General features: G+C 41.5%; 1 protein-coding gene across 2 annotated transcripts in view; it reads left to right on the top strand.

Annotated features, from left to right (window-relative positions):
• The window catches only part of EDEM3 (ER degradation enhancing alpha-mannosidase like protein 3), a 127,056-nt gene that overhangs the window by 63,478 nt on the left and 40,788 nt on the right, over positions 1–22,790 (top strand). For both annotated transcript variants that reach the window (XM_040359803.1, XM_040359804.1), the window contains exons 10-14: positions 10,973–11,098; positions 12,586–12,669; positions 19,167–19,250; positions 19,369–19,493; positions 20,238–20,403. In XM_040359803.1, coding sequence (XP_040215737.1) covers positions 10,973–11,098; positions 12,586–12,669; positions 19,167–19,250; positions 19,369–19,493; positions 20,238–20,403 — 585 coding nt within the window. The remainder of the gene's footprint in view (positions 1–10,972; positions 11,099–12,585; positions 12,670–19,166; positions 19,251–19,368; positions 19,494–20,237; positions 20,404–22,790) is intronic.

The following is a 22,790-nucleotide window of genomic DNA, read 5'->3' as shown; positions in this document are numbered from 1 at the left end:
TCAGGAAATAAACTCCTTGAAAGAGCAAGTAAAGGCTTTGACTGAAAATCAGAGACTGGCGGCATATAGGATCGAGGACCAGGAGAATCGCAACAGGCGACAGAACCTTAGAATCAGGGGGTTGATAGAACAAAAGGATGAAGATCTTAGAAGCATTATGAATACAATTTTTAACCCTCTGCTAGAGAGATCAGTAGAATCTAAGCCCCTTAAGATTGAGAGAGTGCATCGAGTAGGGAACCCCCAACAGATGGAAAAATACGGCCCAAGGGATGTGGTCGTGAGATTCAGGAATTACGTCGATAAGGCAGAAATATGGGGTAGGCTTAGGGGAAAACCACCCCTGAGATATAGAGACACAGACTTACAAATATTCTCCGATCTGGCGAAAGAAACACTGGCAAGGAGGAGATGCTTGAAACCCCTCTTGGAACTGATGCGGGCACAAAATATTAAGTACCAATGGGGATTCCCGGCGTGCCTCATAGGTATAAAGGGGGGTAAAACAGCACGACTTAGGTACCCGGAGGAACTGAACGTATTTTGCCTTAAAATGGAAATAACAATTCCTGAACTCCCTGATTGGGTCGATTAGATTGGCTCTGTCGAGCATGGAACTTTAAGAAGCGGGATGGTGAGGTGGGGGGAGGGGGTGGTGAGGGGGGGGGCCAAGGGGGAGCCCCGAATACCACCACGAAAGAGGAGCCAAGGATGAAGGCGAGGAGTCTTCTACCAGCGGCTCCCAGGCCAAGAGAGGGCCAGGGTGGGGGAGGGAGGGAAGGGGGGCTGGGGCGAGGGGGAGGGGGGGAAGGGGGGGGAGGGAAACGGGGAGGGGGGGAAGGGGGGGGAGGGAAACGGGGGGTGGGGGAAAGGAGGGTAATGGGAGGGGGACCATCTGAACGACTCCACAGGAATTCTTCTCAAACTCAAAAAAAAAAAAAAAAAAGATAAATGACAGATATTAAGTTCTTATCATATAATGTAAAAGGATTAAACTCTCATATTAAGAGACATAAAATTCTTGCCGAACTTACGCAGTATAAAGCAGACATCGTCTACCTACAAGAGACCCACATTACCATAGAATCTAATATAAAGATATATTCATCTGATTATCCCGTCTGGTATTATGGAGACACCGTATCATCGAGATCTCGGGGGGTTGCTATAGGATTTGCAAGAGGAGTTAGATACACACTGGTGGACAGATTGAATGATCTGGAGGGGAGGTTTTTGTTTTTAAAAATAAAACTAGGGGAGCAGGACTACACTTTGGCAAACGTATATGCACCCAATGTGAATTCGGCTAAATATATTAGTAAAATACTCAGAAAATTAAAAGATTTTGAAGAGGGACATGTGGTGTTGATGGGGGATTTTAACCTTTGCATGTGCCCGAGCCTCGATAGTACGTCCCATGTTCAGGGGAATAACGGTGAGCATCTTAAGCTACTGAAAAAACAAATGATACAAAATCAAATGGTGGATGTTTGGCGAATTTTCAACCCCAAGACAAGAGACTACACGTTTTTTTCCCCTGTGCATGGGACGTACTCGAGGATCGACTACATCCTCGTAGACCACAGACTTTTGGAGAGGGTGGTCGAAGCAAGATGTGAGATCATAACGCTATCAGACCACGCCCCTATAACCATCAAAATAAGCACTTCCATACAAAAATGCATCCCTCCAGAGTGGAGATTGGATGAAAGTCTGCTGAGGGACGAGGATGTGGTCGAGAGAGTACAGAAAGAATTGGAATGGTATTTCCAGGAGAATGACAAGGAGGGAATCACAGGAGCAACCCTGTGGGACGCTCATAAAGCGTATATAAGAGGGATTTTTATTGCTGAAGGGGCAAAGAAAAATAAAGCAAGAATGAGTAAACTAAAAACATTAAAAGAGGAGATATATAGGCTGGAACAGGAACATAAATTACAGGGCCAAAAGAGGGAAACACTCCGTAAGTTAACTTTAACAAGGGATGAATATAAAGCCCTTGCCGGGCAAGAAACCAAGAATTTCATAGACAGGGTAGAGAGTGAAAGTTATGTCTGGGGAAATAAACCTAGCAAAAACCTGGCCAGAATGGTAAGAAAAAAGAAAACCAGGAACTTTATCGAAAAAATCAGGAATGGGGATGGAGACTTAGTTTACGCAACGAATAAAATAGCAGAATCTTTTAGAAGCTATTATGAAAAACTATACAATGTCCAACAGAAGATCAGGGACCCTGTCGAAAAAAAGGATAAGATCAGGGAAGTTTTACGGCAAACTAATCTACCGAAGATAGAAGAGTATGAGATAGAAAGAATGGAGGAAAGTTTTACTGAACAGGAGATAAGTGAGGTCTTAAAAAATTCTCCCAAAGGGAAAAGCCCGGGACCAGACGGCTTCACGTCGGCCTACATACAAAGGTTTAGTACTATCTTAGTCCCTAGACTATGTCAATATTTCAATGGGTTGGGGCGAGACTATGAGATGAGCAGAGAGGCATTAACAGCTACGATCACTGTCATTAAAAAAGAGGGAAAGGACAATACGAATTGCTCAGGGTTTCGACCTATCTCACTCCTGAATGCAGATACCAAACTGTATGCAAAAATTTTGGCCGAACGAATGAAGGGGGTGATGACTGCCATTGTTCACCCAGACCAGGTCGGTTTCATACCTGGGAGAGAGGGAAAGGACAATGGGGTTAGGGCACTTCTTCTCATGGAGCTGATCAAAGAAAGAGGGACCCCCGGTCTATTCCTGTCAGTAGACGCTGAGAAAGCGTTTGACAGGGTAGACTGGGGGTTCCTGATACAAACTCTAGAATGTATAGGAATTGGCCCAAGGATGATCAAATGGATTAAAACGCTTTATTTTCACCCATGTGCTAGGATCAAGATCAATGGATCTTTATCCGCACCCTTTGAGATGAGAAATGGAACCAGGCAGGGCTGTCCCCTGTCCCCTCTTCTTTTTGTCTTATCATTGGAACCCCTGCTGGCAATGGTCCGACAAAATCCAGAAATATATGGAATGGAGGTTGGAGAAGATGAGCACAAACTATCTGCTTTTGCAGACGACATTCTTTTCTATATAAGTAGCCCAAGAGTCACCCTCCCGAAGCTAATAGCCACCTTAAAACAATATGGTGAGGTGTCAAATTTCAAAATGAATATAGAAAAGACGTTGATCCTAAATATCAACATTCTTAAAGAAGAAGAACAATATCTGCGGAAGAAATATAATTTTAAATGGCAAAAAGAAATAAAATATCTGGGAATAAAACTGGCAAATTCCATAAAGAAAATATATAGAATAAACTTTATCCCCCTGCTCAACGAAATAAAAAGTGAAATTAAAAACATATTTAATAGACCAATTTCGTGGTTCGGGAGGATAAATGTAGTAAAAATGGTTCTTATCCCAAAAATCCTATACAAGTTTCAAATGGTCCCAATATACCTACCACCGTCATATATTAAAATAATTAACTCCCTCATAATGAACTATATTTGGAAAAATAAAAAACACAGGGTGTCCGCTCAAATCCTAAAACGGGCCAAGAAAAAGGGAGGCTTAGCTGTACCCGACATAAGATTGTATTATAATGCTTCGGTTCTCTCACGGGTTATAGAATGGGCTAAAGAATCCCAGGACAAAAGATGGATAAATATTGAATGCACATTAGCGAGGGCACAGTTAGGGAGATTAATTTGGAACCCACCACAACACAGATCCTTACACACCTCAACACACACAATTACTCATAATGCATGGAGGATCTGGGATAGACTTCACAAACAATTAAAAACAGAATTCAACTCACCCTTTATCGATTTAAAAGAAAACGAATATTTCACCCCAGGGACAAAAGAAGTAGGGGGGAATTGGATCACAAATAGAACACAGTTAAAAGATATAACACTAGATGGCAAAATTAGGTCACTTCACGATATTAAATATAGGACTGGAATTAGGGCGCTCGACGAGTGGAGATACTTGCAGTTAGTGTCATTCGTCAAGCGCCTACCACATCCTTTGAGGTCACAAGAGGATTACACCTTATTGGAACAATTGTGTAGCATCGAAAGCTCAAAGGGAAATATATCTAAAATCTATAGTTACTTGCTGAGAACGGAAGAGTTGGACACGCTTAAATATATCCAAAAATGGGAAACAGACTTAGGGGTCCCAAGGGGGAAAACGACCATAGGAAGAATCCTGAAAATGACTCACACCTCGGCAGTAGATGTAAGAACTGCCGAGATGAACTTCAAATGTTTGACGAGGTGGTACGCCACCCCAGACAAAATGGCAAAATTCAGAGGGGGAGAGTCAGAGAAATGCTGGAGAGGTTGTGAGTCTAGAGGAACAATGGCACACCTTTGGTGGGACTGCTTGAAAATTAAAGCTTACTGGAAAAAAATCTTGGCCCTTATAAAGGTAATAACAAAAAAAGAAGTGGAAGATAACCCATGGGTAGTTCTCTTTCATGGGGGGGAGATTCCAGAGAAGGAGTATAAGGGTTCACTGATCCCTCATTTGTTGAACGCGGCGAAACGTTTGATTCCCCTTAAATGGAGAGACGCGAAAAGTCCGCAAATGTGGGAGTGGATCGACTCCGTAGAGGACACTTATAGGAGAGAGAAATTAAAATACGGGAGCTATAAACACAAGGTAGGGGAAAAGGATATATGGGTACCCTGGTTGGAATTCAAAAAGTCCTGGAGGTTCGCAGAAAACCTGAGAGAGGAATAGTAATGCATTTTTCAATTAAGGGAATGAATTCTTATAGTGGAGTCGTGGGATGGTCAAGGGCGGGGGTGGGTAGGGGGGGGAGGGGGGATTTAGTCTTGGGAGGGGGGAAATGGGGGGTTGGGTATTTCTTTGTCACGCAGATAAAACCTTTTAAAAAAAAAAAATTTCCGTACTCACTATAAAAGAGTGAGTTTTAAACGGTGAGGAAAAAAAAAAAAAAAAAAAAAAAAAAGGGGAAAAGATAAAAATAAACAATAAACAAAATAAAAATTATATAAACTTGCAAAATAAATACACCACAAATGATGCTAAACCAGATGTAGAGACGGAATTATGAATAAAATCATGAGCAAGTCTCTCGCTGTGGTGAAGTCTGAAGTGGCAAAAAAAAAAAAAGAAAGAAAAAAAAAAAGAAAAAAAAAAAAAAAAAAAAGAATGACAGCCAGAACTTCAGCTTTAGTAAACTCAGCTAGAAGAAGCACTTGGCTTAAAACATGGTCGGGGGATGCAGCATCTAAATTGCGATTATGTGGGCTTCCCTTGACAGGGGATCATCTTTTTGGCCCAGGTCTACAGGAGGCGCTGGAACGTACGGCCGATAGGAAAAAGGCCTTTCCAGAAAAGAAAAAACAGACAGGAAGAAAAAATTTTCGTGGCCTAGATAAATGGCAACAGGGTTCTAAAGAAAAAGACAATAGGCCCAAAAAACATTGGTCCGGGTACAAAGGCAAGGGTAGAGGAGGTGTTTTATTTAACACACCTCAGCAGCCTGCCAAGCCACAATGACCAGCATCTGCCAGTGGGAGGAAGACTGAGGGCCTTTCTCCCACAATGGGCAACCGTCACCTCAAGTCCCTTCATCTTGGATCTGGTGGCAAATGGGTACAGACTAGAATTCTCCTGTCAGCCACCAGAACGACTCTTGATCACATCTCCTCCCAAAGATCGGGAGAAAGCAAGAGCTCTGGGTCTCCAAGTAGGAGATTTGCTGGACCAGAAGGTCCTGATTCCTGTTCCCCTATCAGAGCAGAACAAAGGGTTTTATTCCCACATCTTTGTCATCAGAAAGCCGTCAGGGAAGTATCGGCTCATTCTGAATCTTCGGTCTCTAAATCGATCGATTCGATACAAGCACTTCAGGATGGAGACAGTTTTCTCTATCAAGAATCTGCTTTACCCAAACTGTTTCATGGCCACGTTGGATCTAAGGGATGCTTACTTGCATGTCCCGATCCATCCGACTTTCCAGAGATTTCTGAGAATAGCAGTAAGGATGGGAACGGAAATCAGGCACTTCCAGTTTCAGGCCCTCCCCTTCGGTCTGTCCTCTTCCCCTCGTATCTTCACAAAGGTATTGGGGGAGGCGCTGGCTCCATTAAGGTTAAAGACGATAACTATCATCCCTTACCTGGACAACCTATTAATAGTGGCAGAATCCCGCCAGAAATTACTAGCAGATCTCCAGACAGTTCTAGACTTCCTTCAATCCTTGGGCTGGCTAATAAACAGGGAAAAGTCTTCCCTAGATCCAGCCCAGAAGGTGAAGTACCTGGGTTACGACTTCTGCTCAGTAGTCCAAAAAGTTTTCCTCCCAGAGGAGAAGGTCTCCAAGATGGTGCTAGCAGTATCAGCTTTACAGACCAATCGGTTGGTCTCGCTGAGGGAAATTTCGAGGACGGTAGGTCTCATGACCTCGTGTTTCCCTGCTGTACCATGGGCAAGATTCCATCAGAGACCATTACAGAGATTCCTTCTGGAGAATTTTGACTCTAGGGACCTGGCGTCCCCGTCCCAAGTTTGGTTACCTACCAAGGTAAAAAGAAGTCTGTGGTGGTGGAGGAAAGTTCTGCACCTAACAAAAGGCCTGCCTTGGTCCATCTCGATATCCAAGAGGATCACGACGGACGCAAGTGCTTGGGGATGGGGAGCCCACCTCAAAGACCAGGTCGCACAGGGGAAATGGTCCTTGAAGGAAGCAAGGGCCTCATCGAACCAGAGGGAGCTGCTAGCGGTTCAGAGAGCTCTTCAAGCTTTTCATTCGGAGGTCAGGGGTCACAATCTCCAGATCCTGTCAGACAACATTGCGACAGTGGCGTACCTCAACAAACAAGGAGGCACGAGGAGTCGAGTTCTTCAGGGAATCGCACAAGAAATTTTGTCTTGGGCAGAAATAAATTTAGGCTCAATCTCAGCAGTGCACCTGAAGGGGACGCAAAACAGTTTGGCAGACTACCTCAGTCGCCACAGGGTGGAGCGAGACAACTGGTCACTCCATCCAGAAGTTTTCTCGGAGATCATCAACAAATGGGGTTGTCCCGAAGCGGATCTCTTCGCAAATCAGGACAACCGCAAGACAGAGGAGTTCTTTTCTCTAAACCCAGGGGATCGATCACTGGGGATAGATGCCCTGGCGAATCCGTGGCCCTTCAACCTCTGCTACGCCTTTCCGCCGATCCGGCTCATTCCGGAGGTACTCCGGAAGTTTCTCTTAGAAGAAACCGACCTCATTTTGATCGCCCCCTTCTGGCCCAAGAGGCCATGGTTTTCCCTGCTACAGTCTCTGGTCTCGGAGCCTCCATTGAGACTTCAGAACAGAGAGGACTTGCTGTCGCAGGGTCCAGTGTCACACCCACAGGTGGTTTCATTAAGCTTGACGGCTTGGTATCTGAAGAGAAGATACTAAAGGCTCAGGGATTTTCTGACAAGGTGATCAAAACCTTGATAAATTGCAGAAAGCCAGTCACTAGAGCCATTTATTCCAAAGTCTAGAAAAAGTTTAATTCATGGTTGTCTGAAAACCAAAGATCAACGCATGATGTTCCTTCTATTTTGGAATTTTTTCAAGAGGGTGTCGACAAGGGTCTTTCAGTTAGTACCTTGAAGGTACAGGCGGCAGCTATCAGCGTTTTCCTCCAGTTTTCTCTTTTGGAAAATCCCACGGTAGCTAGATTCTTTAAATCCATTTCAAGGGCCAGGCCAGTAGTGGTAAGAAGTTGTCCAACTTGGGACCTGTCCCTGGTACTTCAAACTCTGGTAGAATTTCCTTTTGAGCCTTTAGAGGATATTTCCGTTAAATTACTTACCTTAAAAACTATTTTTTTAGTAGCTATTACCTCAGCTCGTAGAGTAAGCGAGTTACAGGCCTTATCGGTGAGGGAGCCTTTCCTCACGATTTTTGAGGATCGAGTTGTATTGAAAACTGATCCAGGGTTTTTGCCTAAGGTAGCTAGTAAATTTCACAGATCACAAGACATTGTGCTGCCATCCTTTTGTAGTTCACCACAGGGTGATCAGGAAAAGAAGTTTAGTTTTTTAGATGTAAGAAGAACTCTTCTTGCATATTTAGAGGTCACCAAGGTCTTTAGGAAGACAGACGCTTTATTTGTTCTTTTCTCAGGTACACACAAAGGTAAAAATGCATCTAAATCCACATTGGCTAGATGGATTAAGCAGGCCATCTCAGAATCTTATAAAATCAGAGAAGTTCCTACTCCTTTTGTTACAGCACATTCAACTAGAGCTTTGGCTACATCTTGGGCTGAGAGGGCTGGTGCTTCACCGGATCAAATCTGTAAAGCTGCCACATGGTCCAGTTATTCGACCTTTATTAAACATTATCGCCTGGATCTGATATCCGCTCGAGAACAGGCGTTTGGTCGAAAGGTCCTTCAGGCAGTTGTCCCACCCTAGATTGGTAAGTTCTGGCTCATCGTCTCATGGGCTGTCCTGGAAGACGCTTGAGAGAAAAGCTGAGTTAGGCTTACCGGTAACTCCTTTTCTGAGAGTCTTCCAGGACAGCCGGATTCCCACCCGGTTTTTTGTTGTATGGAAGTTATGTGTATTAATGCATATGTTTTTCAGGGTAGTCCTACGGTTCTCGAGAAGACTGGCATGGGGCCTGGAGGACCGCTCTTTTATCTGGTGGGGGTTAACGTGTTTCCTGTCCTGGTAGGAGGAGCCCTAGGTATCATGGGCTGTCCTGGAAGACTCTCGGAAAAGGAGTTACCGGTAAGCCTAACTCAGCTTTTTTTAACTAAACAACTTTTGAATTAAAGCGGGAGTTCACCCATTTATTTATTTTTTGCCCTTTTCCCCTTAGATTCCTGCTCGTTTTGTCTAGGGGAATCGGCTAGTTGTTTTAAAATATGAGCAGTACTTACCCGTTTTCGAGATGCATCTTCTCCGTCGCTTCCGGGTATGGGTCTTCGGGAGCGGGCGTTCCTTCTTGATTGACAGTCTTCCGAGAGGCTTCCGACGGTCGCATCCATCGCGTCACTAGTAGCCGAAAGAAGCCGAACGTCGGTGCGGCTCTATACTGCGCCTGCGCACCGACGTTCGGCTTCTTTCGGAAAATCGTGACGCGATGGATGCGACCGTCGGAAGCCTCTCGGAAGACTGTCAATCAAGAAGGAACGCCCAGTCCTGCAGCCCATACCCGGAAGCGGCGGAGAGGATGCATCTCGTAAACGGTAAGTACGGATCATATTTTAAAACAACTAGCCGATTCCCCTAGACAAAACAAGCATTAATCTAAGGGGAAAATGTGTTCTCTATGGGTGAACCTCCGCTTTAAATAAGGGTCAGTGCCCATCTGCAGCCTGATCAATGCCCATCTGCAGCACATCTCACCAATGCAGCCTTATCAATGTCCATCTCACCAATGCAGCCTTATCAATGTCCATCTCACCAATGCAGCCTTATCAATGTCCATCTCACCAATGCAGCCTTATCAATGTCCATCTCACCAATGCAGCCTTATCAATGTCCATCTCATCATGCAGCCTTATCGATGCCCCTTTTTACCCTCAATGCAACCTCACCATCAAAGCAGCCTGGACAGAGCATGAAATCACAGAGCCGTCATCTCCTGTTCGGCTCTCACTCAGCACTGGCAGTCACACAGATACACACAGTCCCGCCTCCAACATCGGCATTGGACCAGCTCCTGTGATACATCAAACACTCGTCCAATGCCAGTGGCGGAGGTGGGACTGTATGTGTGATGTAAGAGCCGAACAGGAGATGTCGGCTCGTGAATTCTGGCTGTGTTCGTCCCCCTTCTTGCCTTCCAAGGTACACTATCGGCGTATAACACGCACTCACGATTTGCCCTCTATTTTCAGGGAAAAAAAGTGCGTGTTCTACGCCGATAAATACAGTAATTTGGTCTGGGGAAAAAAAAAAATCCATTCCAGGCCCTTTCAGGTTGGTTGGTTAGTTGTGGAGGTAGATGACTGATATTTAGTGTTAACGTTTTGTGTGTAATTGCTGAAGGTGATCATCATTTTATCGGGTCAGTGTACATCATGCAAATGGGCAGTGTTCTACAGCAACAGACTCCCGTTTGCTGTCCGGCACTGTTCATTATTGGGTTACTGCTGAGGATTTCTGTACTCCATCACTCCTCCACTAAAATAAGCCTGTAGTCTTGTCTACATGTATGTTTAGATTGCCATCTACTTGGGAGGGGAAGATTTCTGCAGTTACATTATGCCTTCAACACTAACCACTATCTTGTGTCTATGGCTATCTTTGGATATTAAGTAAAGTTTATGTATTTACAGAATAGTTCATGACCTGTTAATTTTATAATTAAGTGAAATTGGCTGAAAATCATTGTGCATGGAAATGTTTGTATGAATTGCGATGTATGATTACTGAAAAGAAAATGATCCCTTGTGTAATACACTGTATTATTGTACTGTATGAAATTATAAACACTGTTTTGTTCTTTTAATAGAGGTATGTGGTGTTAATGGTCACAGCTAGTTTAAAATAAAGTGGATGTGACTCTCTTTATAGTAGCTATTTACAGAGATGCATGTTTTTTTTTTTGTGGTGTAGGTTAGATTATGTAAGCTAGCATCTTGGGTCTATTGAGGTCTGTTGTCTCTCTCATCTTTTTCTTTTGTAGAATTATTGCTGGATTTTTTTTAAACTTACTTGATCTGACGTGCTGGGTCAACCTATGGTTTATTGGCACAGCATAACTGTTCCATGTGTTTATGCCCGCGTACCATTAACATAATAAAAGTAGACCTGCAATGTGTTGTTTATAGCACTTTGTATTGTTTTTACAGTTTTTGGCCAAATGATATTGCTGAGTGATTGCTTCTAGAATTTAATTGACAGTGTGTGTTGGTGTTTTTTTTGTTTGTTTATTTTTAGACTTTTGCTGTACACCTCTTATACTCCTCCATTCTGCTCTTTCATTATATAGCATTATGATGCCATTATGCGATACATCAGCCAGCCCCCACTTCTACTTGATGTGCACATTCACAAGCCAATGCTTACTGCTCGAACCTGGATGGATTCTCTCCTTGCGTTTTTTCCTGGTCTTCAGGTATGAAACTGCAAATCCATTATCATTGATTGTATGTTATAGTGATTGCCAATTTTAAATGATGCCTAAAAGTTATCTTTAAGAGAAATATGACCAAAGCCTTTTTTGACCATATTTCTGTTTTGGGTCACACACTCTGGAAGGATCATAACCATATTGTCAATATCTACCCAGATGTCTGATTGCTTTTGGCTCTTGGTGTACAACTGAGAGCCGGCACCAGCTATGCACACCCCCTCATCAACCCGGCACTCCAGTTAGTGCAGGAGGGGCAGAGCTGACTGACTGTCACTGACCGAAAACTGGGCGATTTAGAGGTCATGTGATCGCTCAGCTCTTAGACTTAACTGGAGACAACTGCAGTATCACACCAATGCTGCAGCATGGAGGTGAGTAAAGCAGTTGTATGCCCCCAAAAACCTGTAAGGCGAAGGAATAATGGGCTAGTATGCACCGCATACTAGCTTATTATGAAATGATTACTTTCGAACAAAGCCCCCACATGGCCACCCGGTCACTGCTGAGGGAGCTGATGTTTTCTTCCGGGTTTGCAGCTCCGGTGCTGACAGTGGCCAGTGCTGCGATGACGTCGCGTTCCAGCACGAAACACCGGACCTTCACTGCGCATGCGCTGCTGATGTCAGCGGCTGCATACAAGGTGAATATCTCCTAAACCGTATATTAATTTTACCTACAGGTAAGCCTTATTATAGGCTTACCTGTAGGTAAAAATGACCAAGAAGACAATACAACCACTTTCAAGGTGAATTCCAGGTATGATCTATTTCTACATGTAAAGTATTCTGTGATTTGACAATGTAAAGAGGTGGAGCTGTGATGATGTTTACATTTTAAAGCATGCAACAGGAGGTAGTGGAACAAGCAGAGGCATTGTAAACACCCAAAGCTCCCAGGTGGACAGTTATGTTCTGTTCACACCTTGGGTATCAGAATTGCATGAGTCTGCCCGCAATCCTGGATTGTGCTGAAATCCCAGTAAATTGCTTTTGGGTGCCTTTTATTCCTAATGTCACCCCAAACAAACCATAAATTTTTTTTTTTTTGCACGCCAAATCACCCTGTCCAAAAACATGCCAACGTTTTTAGCGTGTTTTTTTGGAGCAGAGGGCCACCTATTCAGTTAAATGGGGTTCCAAAAACGTAACCCTCTGGCAGTGCTAAATGTGAATGTGGCCTAAATGTTGTTAATTACTGAAGGGAGATCATGCCCCACTTCAGAGAGATCAAGCCTTTTATATTCCCTTTCAAAGTATTTTTAGCATTCATTTTTTTTTTGTTTGTTTCAGTGATAACGGTTCACATTGAAGGCATTGCTAAACCTTTAACAGAATGCATACATTATCTTTTGTAATTTCAGTTATTCCAGAGCTTGGTGATTTGAAAATTTCTGTCTGTTGTTTTTGTTTTTTTGTTATTTAGTGTCTGGTTAAGCAAATTTGCATTCATGATTTTATTTTGTTTGTTAGGTATTAAAAGGAGATATAAGACCTGCTATAGAAACTCATGAAATGTTATATCAAGTCACCAAAAAACACAATTTTTTACCAGAGGTAAGGATTTTTTGTATACGTCTATGCATATTTTGTGTTTTTAAAGTAAAAAGTAAATGGCAACTCTTCAAGACTGCATGCATTTTCTGACATGTAACAGTATACAGCCACATTATAATAAAGTACTGTACCTTTTTAAAAAAAAATATTGCATCCCTGATTGTGCAGGCTGGGAGAGAGAGATGAATGTTTGGGGGATTTCTCTCCACATGAATCCATATACTAAGTAAAATGGTTGGGACATTAGGGGGCCAGCTGTGAGAAAATAAAAAGCTGGTTCTCTTCTCTGTGCTGCCCACATCCATATTCACTACTTTTTTCTCTTCCAAAAATGACCAATGACTGTGATGTGTTCAATATTAAGAAGGACTGCTTGTTAAAGGATGGGGTCTCTATACAAGCTAGATATTTATAAGTAATAACACTTTTATTAGGAGCCTGGCAATAGAGTTTTGGGAGCTTCCGTTGATTTTGATTTTGCTTTGGAAAGTACATGCACCCAGGCTGCGGTAGCACCAACCTAGATCAAACTTGTGGTTATTAGTTGTTGGAACAACAAACACACATGCTTGTTCTAAAGCTGTTACTGTGTAAGTATTGCATACAACCCTGGAGCTTGTGCCTCTAAAACAAGTCTTCACTGTCTGTGTGCTACTTTCTTCAATGGCACAGCCTATGCATATGATGGAGACAACCTGCCATCTGTTGCATCCTTGGCTATGTACTGGGTGCAACCATGGGGCTGTGCATGCTTACTTATACGCTCTTCTTCTTTTTTTCTTTTTTTTTTTTTTAACAGGGCAAACAGAAGATGCACCCTCCTGTTTGTTTTTGTTTTTTTTCTTTATCTTTATAACATGCTTGATATTTTAAAGATTCCAGGTGTTTTACACATAAGCCTTTATTAGATCTCAATGACCGTGATTACTGTGTTTAGTTAACAAGGTATATTTTTCTCAATATGTGACAGTGACAAAACATTCCATTTTTTTTTCATATTTCATGGACCTTTTTTCTGTATGTCTATGCTGAATGATTGCTTTAGTAGATGGACTTCTAAAAAAATGTAACCCCTTCCTGCTCGTAATCTAGATTTTAACACTCCCTGGGATACATTTTCTCATCTTTGAGAACCAGCACCTGATACTTTGTACAGCTGTTGTTTCTCTATTCTGGTTGCCAGATACAACCAGGGTACCCATTAACAATCGGGATCACTTTTGACATGGTGATCACTTGCACACACAACTTCATTAGCAAAAGTGAAAGCCTGTAAGTAAACGCTACTAACTTCTAGTTGCAATGTTAAATAGCAGTATAATTTAAAGCGTATCTAAACCCAAAAACAAAAATATATTGCAGCTTAGTCCTTGGGGGTACATTCATGCCGCATGCGGTGGGACTGCATTGGGTGGCTATTTCAGTGAAATCTCACTGCATGTCAATGCAACTAACAAATTTCCATCAAGATCAACTTGTATTTTTTTTGTTAACCTATCAAATTAAATGCTCTCTGTGTTTTTAACAGCCCAATAGAAATCAAATGGTTACATATCTTTTTTGTGTGTGTGTCATAGGCCAAAATTATATATATATATGTATATATATATATATGTATATATATATATATATATATATATATGTATATGTTTTCTATTAATTTATTGTCATATCCAATAGTTTAACCGTATCTGAAAGTGTTTTTGAGCCAAACTCTCACATGATTGCTACCAAAAATACATATATACAGCTCAAAATACTACATAGGGCACACTACGATCCACTAAGTCTCTCTGCCATCTAGCACACCTCTGGCTCATGTGCCAAATTGAATTTGGCTTGTTTTTACATATAATGTGGCCCTGCCCTCTGATTAGGGATGACTGACTACAAAATGAATGACGGCATACATATAATACCAGGTGGCACACAGGGCTAGGACTCTCTTTCGCAATGGACAGTCTGGACTTACCTATACCTACCCAGCTTTTCATCAGCTTGAGTAGAGCTGCACGATTTATCGTCAAGAATCGTTATCGCAATCTTTTTCCCGTGGCAATTCTTGACACAGGGTTTTGCGATCTTTGACATGAAAATAATTTTCTCTCTGCACTTTGGTATGCAAAGAATTTCTTCTCTGCTCTCAGCCAAAAGTCAGTCTGGGCAATCTGCCAAGTCTGGGCAGCCTGCCAAGTTTTAAAAACATTCTTTATCAGTGGAAAGTTAAGTCTAAACATTGTATCACTTCAAAGGAATAAACTTCTGTATGTAAATTAGGGAACGTTTAACCACTTAAACACCAAACCTTTTCCTGACAGCTCTTTTCAAGTTAAAATCATTATTTTTTTTTGCTAGAAAATTACTTAGAACCCCCAAACATTATATATTTTTTTAGTAGAGACCCTAGAGAATAAAATGGCGGTTGTTGCAATATTTTATGTTGCACTGTATTTGCGCAGCAGTCTTTTTAAATGCATTTTTTTGGGAAAAAATTACTTTAACGAATTAAAAAAAAAAAAAATAGCCAGTAAAGTTAGCCCATTTTTTTTTTTTTTTGTATAAATGTAAAAGATTTTACGCCGTGAGAATCGTGATCTTCATTCTAAGCAAAAAATCGTGATTCTCATTTTGGCCAGAATCGTGCAGCTCTACCTTTTTGAGTTTTGTGTGCTTTCTGAAAGTGAACCACACCTATAGGATATAATAGAAGTCTATGGCAAAGTGCAGCTAAACTGCAGGAAAGCCACAGGTGAACCGTGCTGCACTGGCGGTGCAGGTAAACGGTGCATCAGTGTGAAAGCAGCCTTAGGTCCCTTTCACATAGTCAGTCCGACCCAATCGGGACCTCCATTCACCTCTAAGAGCCCATTCACACCTAGGCGTTTTGTCGCCTGTAGTGTGACGCCGCTGCCGCCCCGACACGCCAGAGGGATGATTTAACATTGCCATCTATGGAGATGGTTCACATCTCCACGCCGAACGCCTGCCGCCTGAAAAAAAGTCCCGGACCTTTTTTTCAGGCGGCTTTCGGCGTTCGGCATAGGAGATGGGAACCATCTCCATAGAGGGACAATCTAGGGGCACATCTAGGCGGACAATCGCGGCGTTTTGTCGCCGCAAATCGCGGTACAAAACGCTGCTATTTGTCGCCGCAATTCGTGGGACAAAACGCCGCGATTTTGTCCGCCTAGATGTGAATGCAGCCTAAGGAGTGGCAGATGTAAATGGACTTGTGTCTGTTTATAAATGCCTACCTCCAATCCAATCCAATCCACAAAAAAAAAAAAAAAAAAGAGTAAAGTGGGCTGCAATCCACCCGCTCCGCTCTTTGTGGCCCGGTTGGGCACCCTTGCTCTATGCAAACTTAATTATATAGGATGATATTGCCCCTAAACATTTGGAAAAATATGATCTGGTCAGTTAAGGATCTACCATATGGTGAACCACCCCTCTTCAAAAATCATCATATCCTTACAAATACAGTTGGGCCCATATATTTGGACACAGGCACCATTTTCATACTTTTGCCTCTGTATGCCACCAGAAGAAATTTTAAAACAGAACAATCCAAATGAATTTGAAGTGCAGACTTTCAGCTTTAGATCAAGGGGTTGAACATAAATATCATCAAGTACAAATTTTAGGAACTGCAGCCATTTTTATACACCGTCCCCCCCCCCCCCCCCCCCCATTTTCATGGGCTCAAATGTAATTGGACAAATTAATATAATAAATAAAATTATTCATTTTTAATATTTTGTTGAGCATCCTTTACTGGGAATGAATGCTTAAAGTCTGGAACCCATGGACATTACCAAAGACTGGGTTTCCTCCTTTCTGATCCTTTGTCAGGCACTAACTGAAGCTGTCTTCAGATCTTTGTGGGTCTTTCTGCCTTTAGTTTTGCCTTCGGCAAGTTAAATGCATGCTCCATTGTGTTGAGATCAGGTGATTTATTTGCCAATTGCAGAACATTCCACTTTCCTTCAAAAGCTCCTTTGGTTGCTTTTGCAGTGTGTTTTGGATCATTGTCCATCTGTACTGTGAAGCGTCATCCAATTAACTTTGCTGCATTTGGCTGAATCTGGACTGACAGTATTTATCTCTAAACACTGCAGAATTCATCAGGCTGCTTCTGTGTTCTGTCACATCATCAATAAACACCAATGACCCAGTGCCACTGGAAGCCATGCATGCTCATGCCATCACACTGCCTCTGCCATGTTTTACAAATGATGTGTGGTTTGGATCATGAGATGTTCAAGCCTTCTCCACACTTTTTTTCTCCCCATCATTCTGGTACAGATTAATCTTAGTTTTTATTTATCCAAAGACTGCTTTTCCAGAACTGGTCTGGCTTTTTTAGATGGTTTTTCAGCAAGGTCTAATCTGGCTTTTCTATTCTTCAGGTTTATAAATGGTTCGCACCTTGTGGTGAACCCTTTGTATGTGCTCTTGTGAAGTCTTCTCTTGATTGTAGACTTTGACAATGATACGCCCACCTCCTGGAGAGTGTCCTTTACTTGTCTGGATGTTGCCTTTTGGGTTTTTCTTTACCATAGAGAGGATCCTGCTATCATCCACCACTGTTGTCTTCCATGGACTTCCAGCCTTTTTATGTTGCTGAGCCGACCAGTGCATGCTTTCCTCAGAATGTACCGAAATGTTGATTTTTAGCCACTCCTAATATTGCTGCTATCTCTTGATGTTTTTTATTTTGTTTTTGAAGCCTTACAATAGCCTTTTACTTGCATGCACAGCTCCTTTTGAATGCATATGATGTAGGTTCACAACAATAGATTCCAAATGCAAATACCACACTCAGAATCAACTCCAGACCTTTTACCTGCTTAATTGATAAAGAAATAATGGAGTAGCCCCACACCTGGCCATGAAAAAGGGGGGATTGGTTATTCCGAAGAGCTGAAGGTTCCTAAACCCTTCCTCTGATTTTAGATATACATACCCTGAAATGAAACATGAGTGTGCACTTTCAGCCCATGTCCATTATATAACTATAGTTTGAATTTGTTTTGGTAAATATCTAAAATTAAATTTAGGGAGTTCCACATGTGCAGCATAGTGATGTACTCAACAGTTTGTTTTCCTTCATAAGCCTAGGTTTGTTTTTTATAAGTAAAATAAAAAAGAGGTTATACTTTCTGGCCCAAAACTGTCAGCTTTACCTCTTCTCTGCATGCCACCATAGGAAGTTGCTTCCTATGAAGACACACTGTGAGTGCGCTACAGATCTGGGTTGTGTACATCCATAGATGCACACAGTGCGGCTCAGCCCCTTCCCCCTCACTGGATCTTATTGACAGTGACCTCAACCAAGATTTGGGGGTGGGGCAGATTGGAGGACTGAAGACCTGCAGACAAGTAATTATTTAAGGAAGGGAGGAAGGAATGGGAATTTTGTGGGGAAAAAATGAATGCATGTAGTTGCCCAACCTATTGTAGCAGTAGTTCATCTAGCATATGTATAGATTTGTTAATTTTTACATTTTCCATGAGTTGGGCTCCATTTATACTTGTGCGACTTGTCGTGAATTTAGACAACAAAGTTACACCCCGTGTTTTTCAATTACAACCGTTTAAATATGTGCGACTTAAAGTAGCAGAGACTTTTTAAAAAAGTTCCTGCATTACTTTGGTCAGACTTTCATACGACATGAGCGTCTTACCTGCAATGTAAAGCCTCAAAAGTGGCATGAAAGTCCCACATGAATGTTAGACATGCGACAGTTGTGCAACAGTTGTCTAGTATCATTGGTCAAAGCCAAAATTGCGGCCAAGTCGCACCCACCCAAAGTTGCATCAAAATTACATCAAAGAGGCACTCCAAATTTATACAACTTTGGAGTCGCACAAGTGTGAATGGAGACTAAGAGCCGGTTCACACTGGGGCGATCCGACTTCCAGCGCGACTTCCAGAGGCGATTCCAACACGACTTGAATGTGAACCACAGGGCGATCTGGGGAGATTTACAACACGACTTGAAGTCATCTCCAGGACAGGAGACATTCCAGTGGCCAATAAAACAACAATCAGCTGAGGGAGAGGGAGGGGGAGGGAGGGGTTTGCCTGAGAAATGTATGTTATCTTCCTAGAAAGTAGCTTCAGTTAAGACAGTGATCCGACTTCTGAGGCGACTTCCATTGAAATCAATGGGTACAAATCGCCTACAAGTCGGATTGAAGTAGTACAGGAACCTTTTCTGAAGTCGGATCGCCTTGAGTCGTGTGTATTAACACCGCTCCCATTCACTTCCATTGTTTTTCTCTACAGCACGACTTGGGACGACTTGAGGCGACATGAAGTCGGATCGCAAGTCGCCCCAGTGTGAACCGGCTCTTACTGTTCAATAAAATGAATGTAAATAATAGGATTTGTTGTTATTGCACTGTGTAAATATTTATTCCTTGGAATTATTATTAATGTAGCAAGTGTTCACTGATTCACTGTGTTCAATTTGAATGTTTAACTCTTTCAGGCCTTTACAACCGATTTCAGAGTACACTGGGCACAGCATCCATTAAGACCTGAATTTGCAGAGAGTACATATTTCTTGTATAAAGTAAGATGTTTTACTACATTAATATTTTTTCTTGAATCTTTGTGGTTGCTGTGACTGTGACATATTTTGTCTCACCAACAAAGCTGATGTCCTGTTTGCTTACTGTAAACTGTTACAGGCGACTGGGGATCCATACTATTTGGAAGTGGGAAGAACAATTATTGAAAATTTGAATAAGTATGCTCGCGTTCCATGTGGGTTTGCAGCTGTTAAAGATGTACGTACAGGAAGTCATGAGGACAGGTACGCTGTACTTATTTTTTCCTTGCAGCATTTACGATAAAATACATGACAAATGGTATCACTATATCAGGCATGTGTAGGCAAACCATCATAAACAAATGGAGGATATTGTCAAGATCATTGATAAATTCGTACGCAGAAAGTTCTTAGGCTGCTAGTATCCAGAACATGAAGGTGTGTAAGCATGTAGCATTCTTTGTTTACTTTGTATAGCGGGCACATCATACCTTCCCTTGTGTTCTACCTAGCATTGGCAATTCAGTCCCCGTGTGTGGTGTGTGTTTTTTTATTTTATTTTGTTTTTTTTTACATCCAAAATGATTATAACATTTGTGTGAGGATAATGCAGTAGTAATAATCATCATATTTATTATTCTGGTACCATGGATAATTATGGATGTTTTTAATTGTTTAATATTAAAAGTAATAAGAAAAGGCATTTTCTAAACAATATTGTAGTGCACCAATAATTATATATATTTTTTTGGTTTATAAAGCCTTGCGGCTCATTTGTTATAGTGATTTTTGGGGGCTTTCTTGTGAAGCTATGAAAAAGTAAATCTTTGGCAAGAAATACATTTTCAGTTAATGGTATTTATATCAGTGAAACATACATTTTATCTGGGTGATGTTTGTTACTGCATTTTAGGTATTTGTCTGCTGCTTTACTTGCCATTTTTTGTGTTTGAAGGCCTATAAATTCAGACCTGACCACTAGTTAATTTTACAACTTTTTGTTTGAAGGATGGATTCCTTTTTCCTGGCAGAGATGTTTAAATATCTTTATTTGCTGTTCTCTGAGAAGGAGGATCTTATATTTGATATAGAAGATTACATTTTTACTACAGAAGCGCATCTTTTGCCTCTGTGGCTATCCACTGCAAACCACTCAAAACAAAAGAAAAACACGGTATGTATTTTTTATTTATTGACAAATCAAGTTTTTGTGTAAATATGGAAAAAAAAGTTGGTCTTGAAGGCGGTTGTAAAGGTTTGTGCTTTTTCACCTTAATGCATTGCCAGGTAAAAAAACACCTGGCAATCACAGCCCCCCCCTGTTATACTTACCTGAGCAAGTTCCCAGCATCCTCTTCTCCACAGAGTCCTGACATTGATTGGATAGATTGATGGCAGCACAGCCATTGGCTCCTGCGGGTTTCAATCAAATCCAATGACGCAGGGGCGGGGCCAAGTCATACACTCAGCATCTATGGATGTCAAGTGTATGACACAGGAGTGCACCCGCAAGGTAACCCCCTCTGGAGAGAGCTTTGCCGTGGCCACCCAGAAGATTATGTTTGAGGCCAATCTGTGCAAAACGAACTGCACAGTGAAGGTAAGTATGACATGTTTGTTAAAAAAAAAAAAAAAAACCTGAACCTTTACAATCACTTTAAGATTTATTTGGGTATCAAAATACCCAGTCCAGGCAAATTTAACCTGAGAGCCCTGGCTTGCTGTACCAGGTTTAGCCCCTCTCTCCTTGTACTTAATTGGGTTACTACAGTGTTAACCTAAACATTTATTGCTATACTACAGGCTCAGCTTTTTATTATCGGGCCCTTTTAATGAGAGTGGGGAATCGGCATTTGCAGCCATTTGCGGATTGAATGCTGGTTTTCCAACTAGACTGTTTTAACATAGAAGTGCACACATACCCAAAGTCATTTCAGTTCCTGCTGAACCGGACAGCTTTCAGTGCATGTATACCCAGCTTTAATGGGACATAGGATTAGGGTATGCTGGGGGAAGGTTGAGGTTTAAGTGTTAGGAGGGGGGTAAGAGCTGTGGCATTACCTAGGGTTTTGGTTGGCAGATTAGGGTTCAGGTGCAGAAGGCTAAGCATTAGGAGGTGCTTTAGTACCATCAACAATTTACAAAGTGTACATTTGTGCATGTGACAGAGAAGCTTAAGAATTTTCACTTGGTGCCACAACTGTCTACTGAGAACGAATGGTGTAGCCTTTTGGGAAATTACAAGTTCCAGCAGGATGGGGAATAGTGAGACTTCTGTGGTTCACAGATATTCGAGATTCTGACCTTACTGTACTCTCAGGTGATATATATGTGCTTGGCACCAAAAGCCTGGCACTAGCAACTTTCTTCACAAGGCTGTTGGCACAGAGATTCAGTGTAAACGGGGTAGTGGGCCATTGTTTTATCCCTACACCAAAGCCCTTCCCCTAATCTTACACTCGCTATACCTCTAACAATTTAAAGCAATCCCTTAACACTTAAAATCTCTAACCCTAAATCTTAACCCAAGCTCTAAAATGCCAAGGTGTGTGTGTGTTCTATCTGCCACAGGATTTGTAGTTTGCCATAGTCTTGTAATTCACAGAACCTCTGCCTCACATAGCCACAGTCCAAAGGCAGCTCTATTTCAGATTTATCATAAACTGAAAAAACCTCAATGAGAGTGGGATTTTCAAGGCAACAAACATAAAGCGCAAAAATCCATAAAGTATAAATTTATTACAAAACATATATATAATAGAAAAATATCAACAATGAACAAAAAGATCATTATAAGAACAATCCAAATGATACTGTCCGTCAAGGCATGCCCATCATTACCACTTGCTGATGATGGGCATGCCTTGACGGACAGTATCATTTGGATTGTTCTTATAATGATCTTTTTGTTCATTGTTGATAATATTTTTCTATTATATATATGTTTTGTAATAAATTTATACTTTTTTATGAATTTTTGCACTTTATGTTTGTTGCCTTGAAAATCCCACTCTCATTGAGGTTTTTTCAGTTTATGATTGACTAAGGGATGATGGCAACCACATGCCACTGTACATAAGTTAATTTATTTTATTTTAGATTTATAGCCTCCTTTTCCCTGTCTGCTCTTTTGATATTAAGCAACAATAAGATAATGCCTTTTGTTGACCGTTGATCAGCAGGTGACAGAGGTAGCTGTGGTGGGAGGTGTTTATCCATCTTTTGGACATTTTTCTTTTTATGGAGAAGATGGTGATTGTCCTATCTGGTTGTGTTTACTGTGTCTGCTTTGTGCTTTTTTTTGCCTGTTGTTGTTTTGATAATTAAAGTTGTTAAAGTTGTAACATTAAAGATCATGTGTTTGTTTTTTTTTGTTTTTGTTTTTTGATGGGTGATACAGCACCATACACACATTGAATTGGATGTGACCTGGCACACACACTATAGCACACATGGCGACCTTCATCCCTAAATAGATTTGTATAAAAGGAGAGCTGTGGGACTTTATATGAGGTAACCGCCATGTCAGATATAAACAGAAACACAAAATATTACAGTATG

Source organism: Rana temporaria, chromosome 7 (genome assembly GCF_905171775.1).
Source record: "Rana temporaria chromosome 7, aRanTem1.1, whole genome shotgun sequence".
NCBI lineage: Eukaryota > Metazoa > Chordata > Amphibia > Anura > Ranidae > Rana > Rana temporaria.
This window is presented reverse-complemented; position numbering and strand designations above follow the sequence as displayed.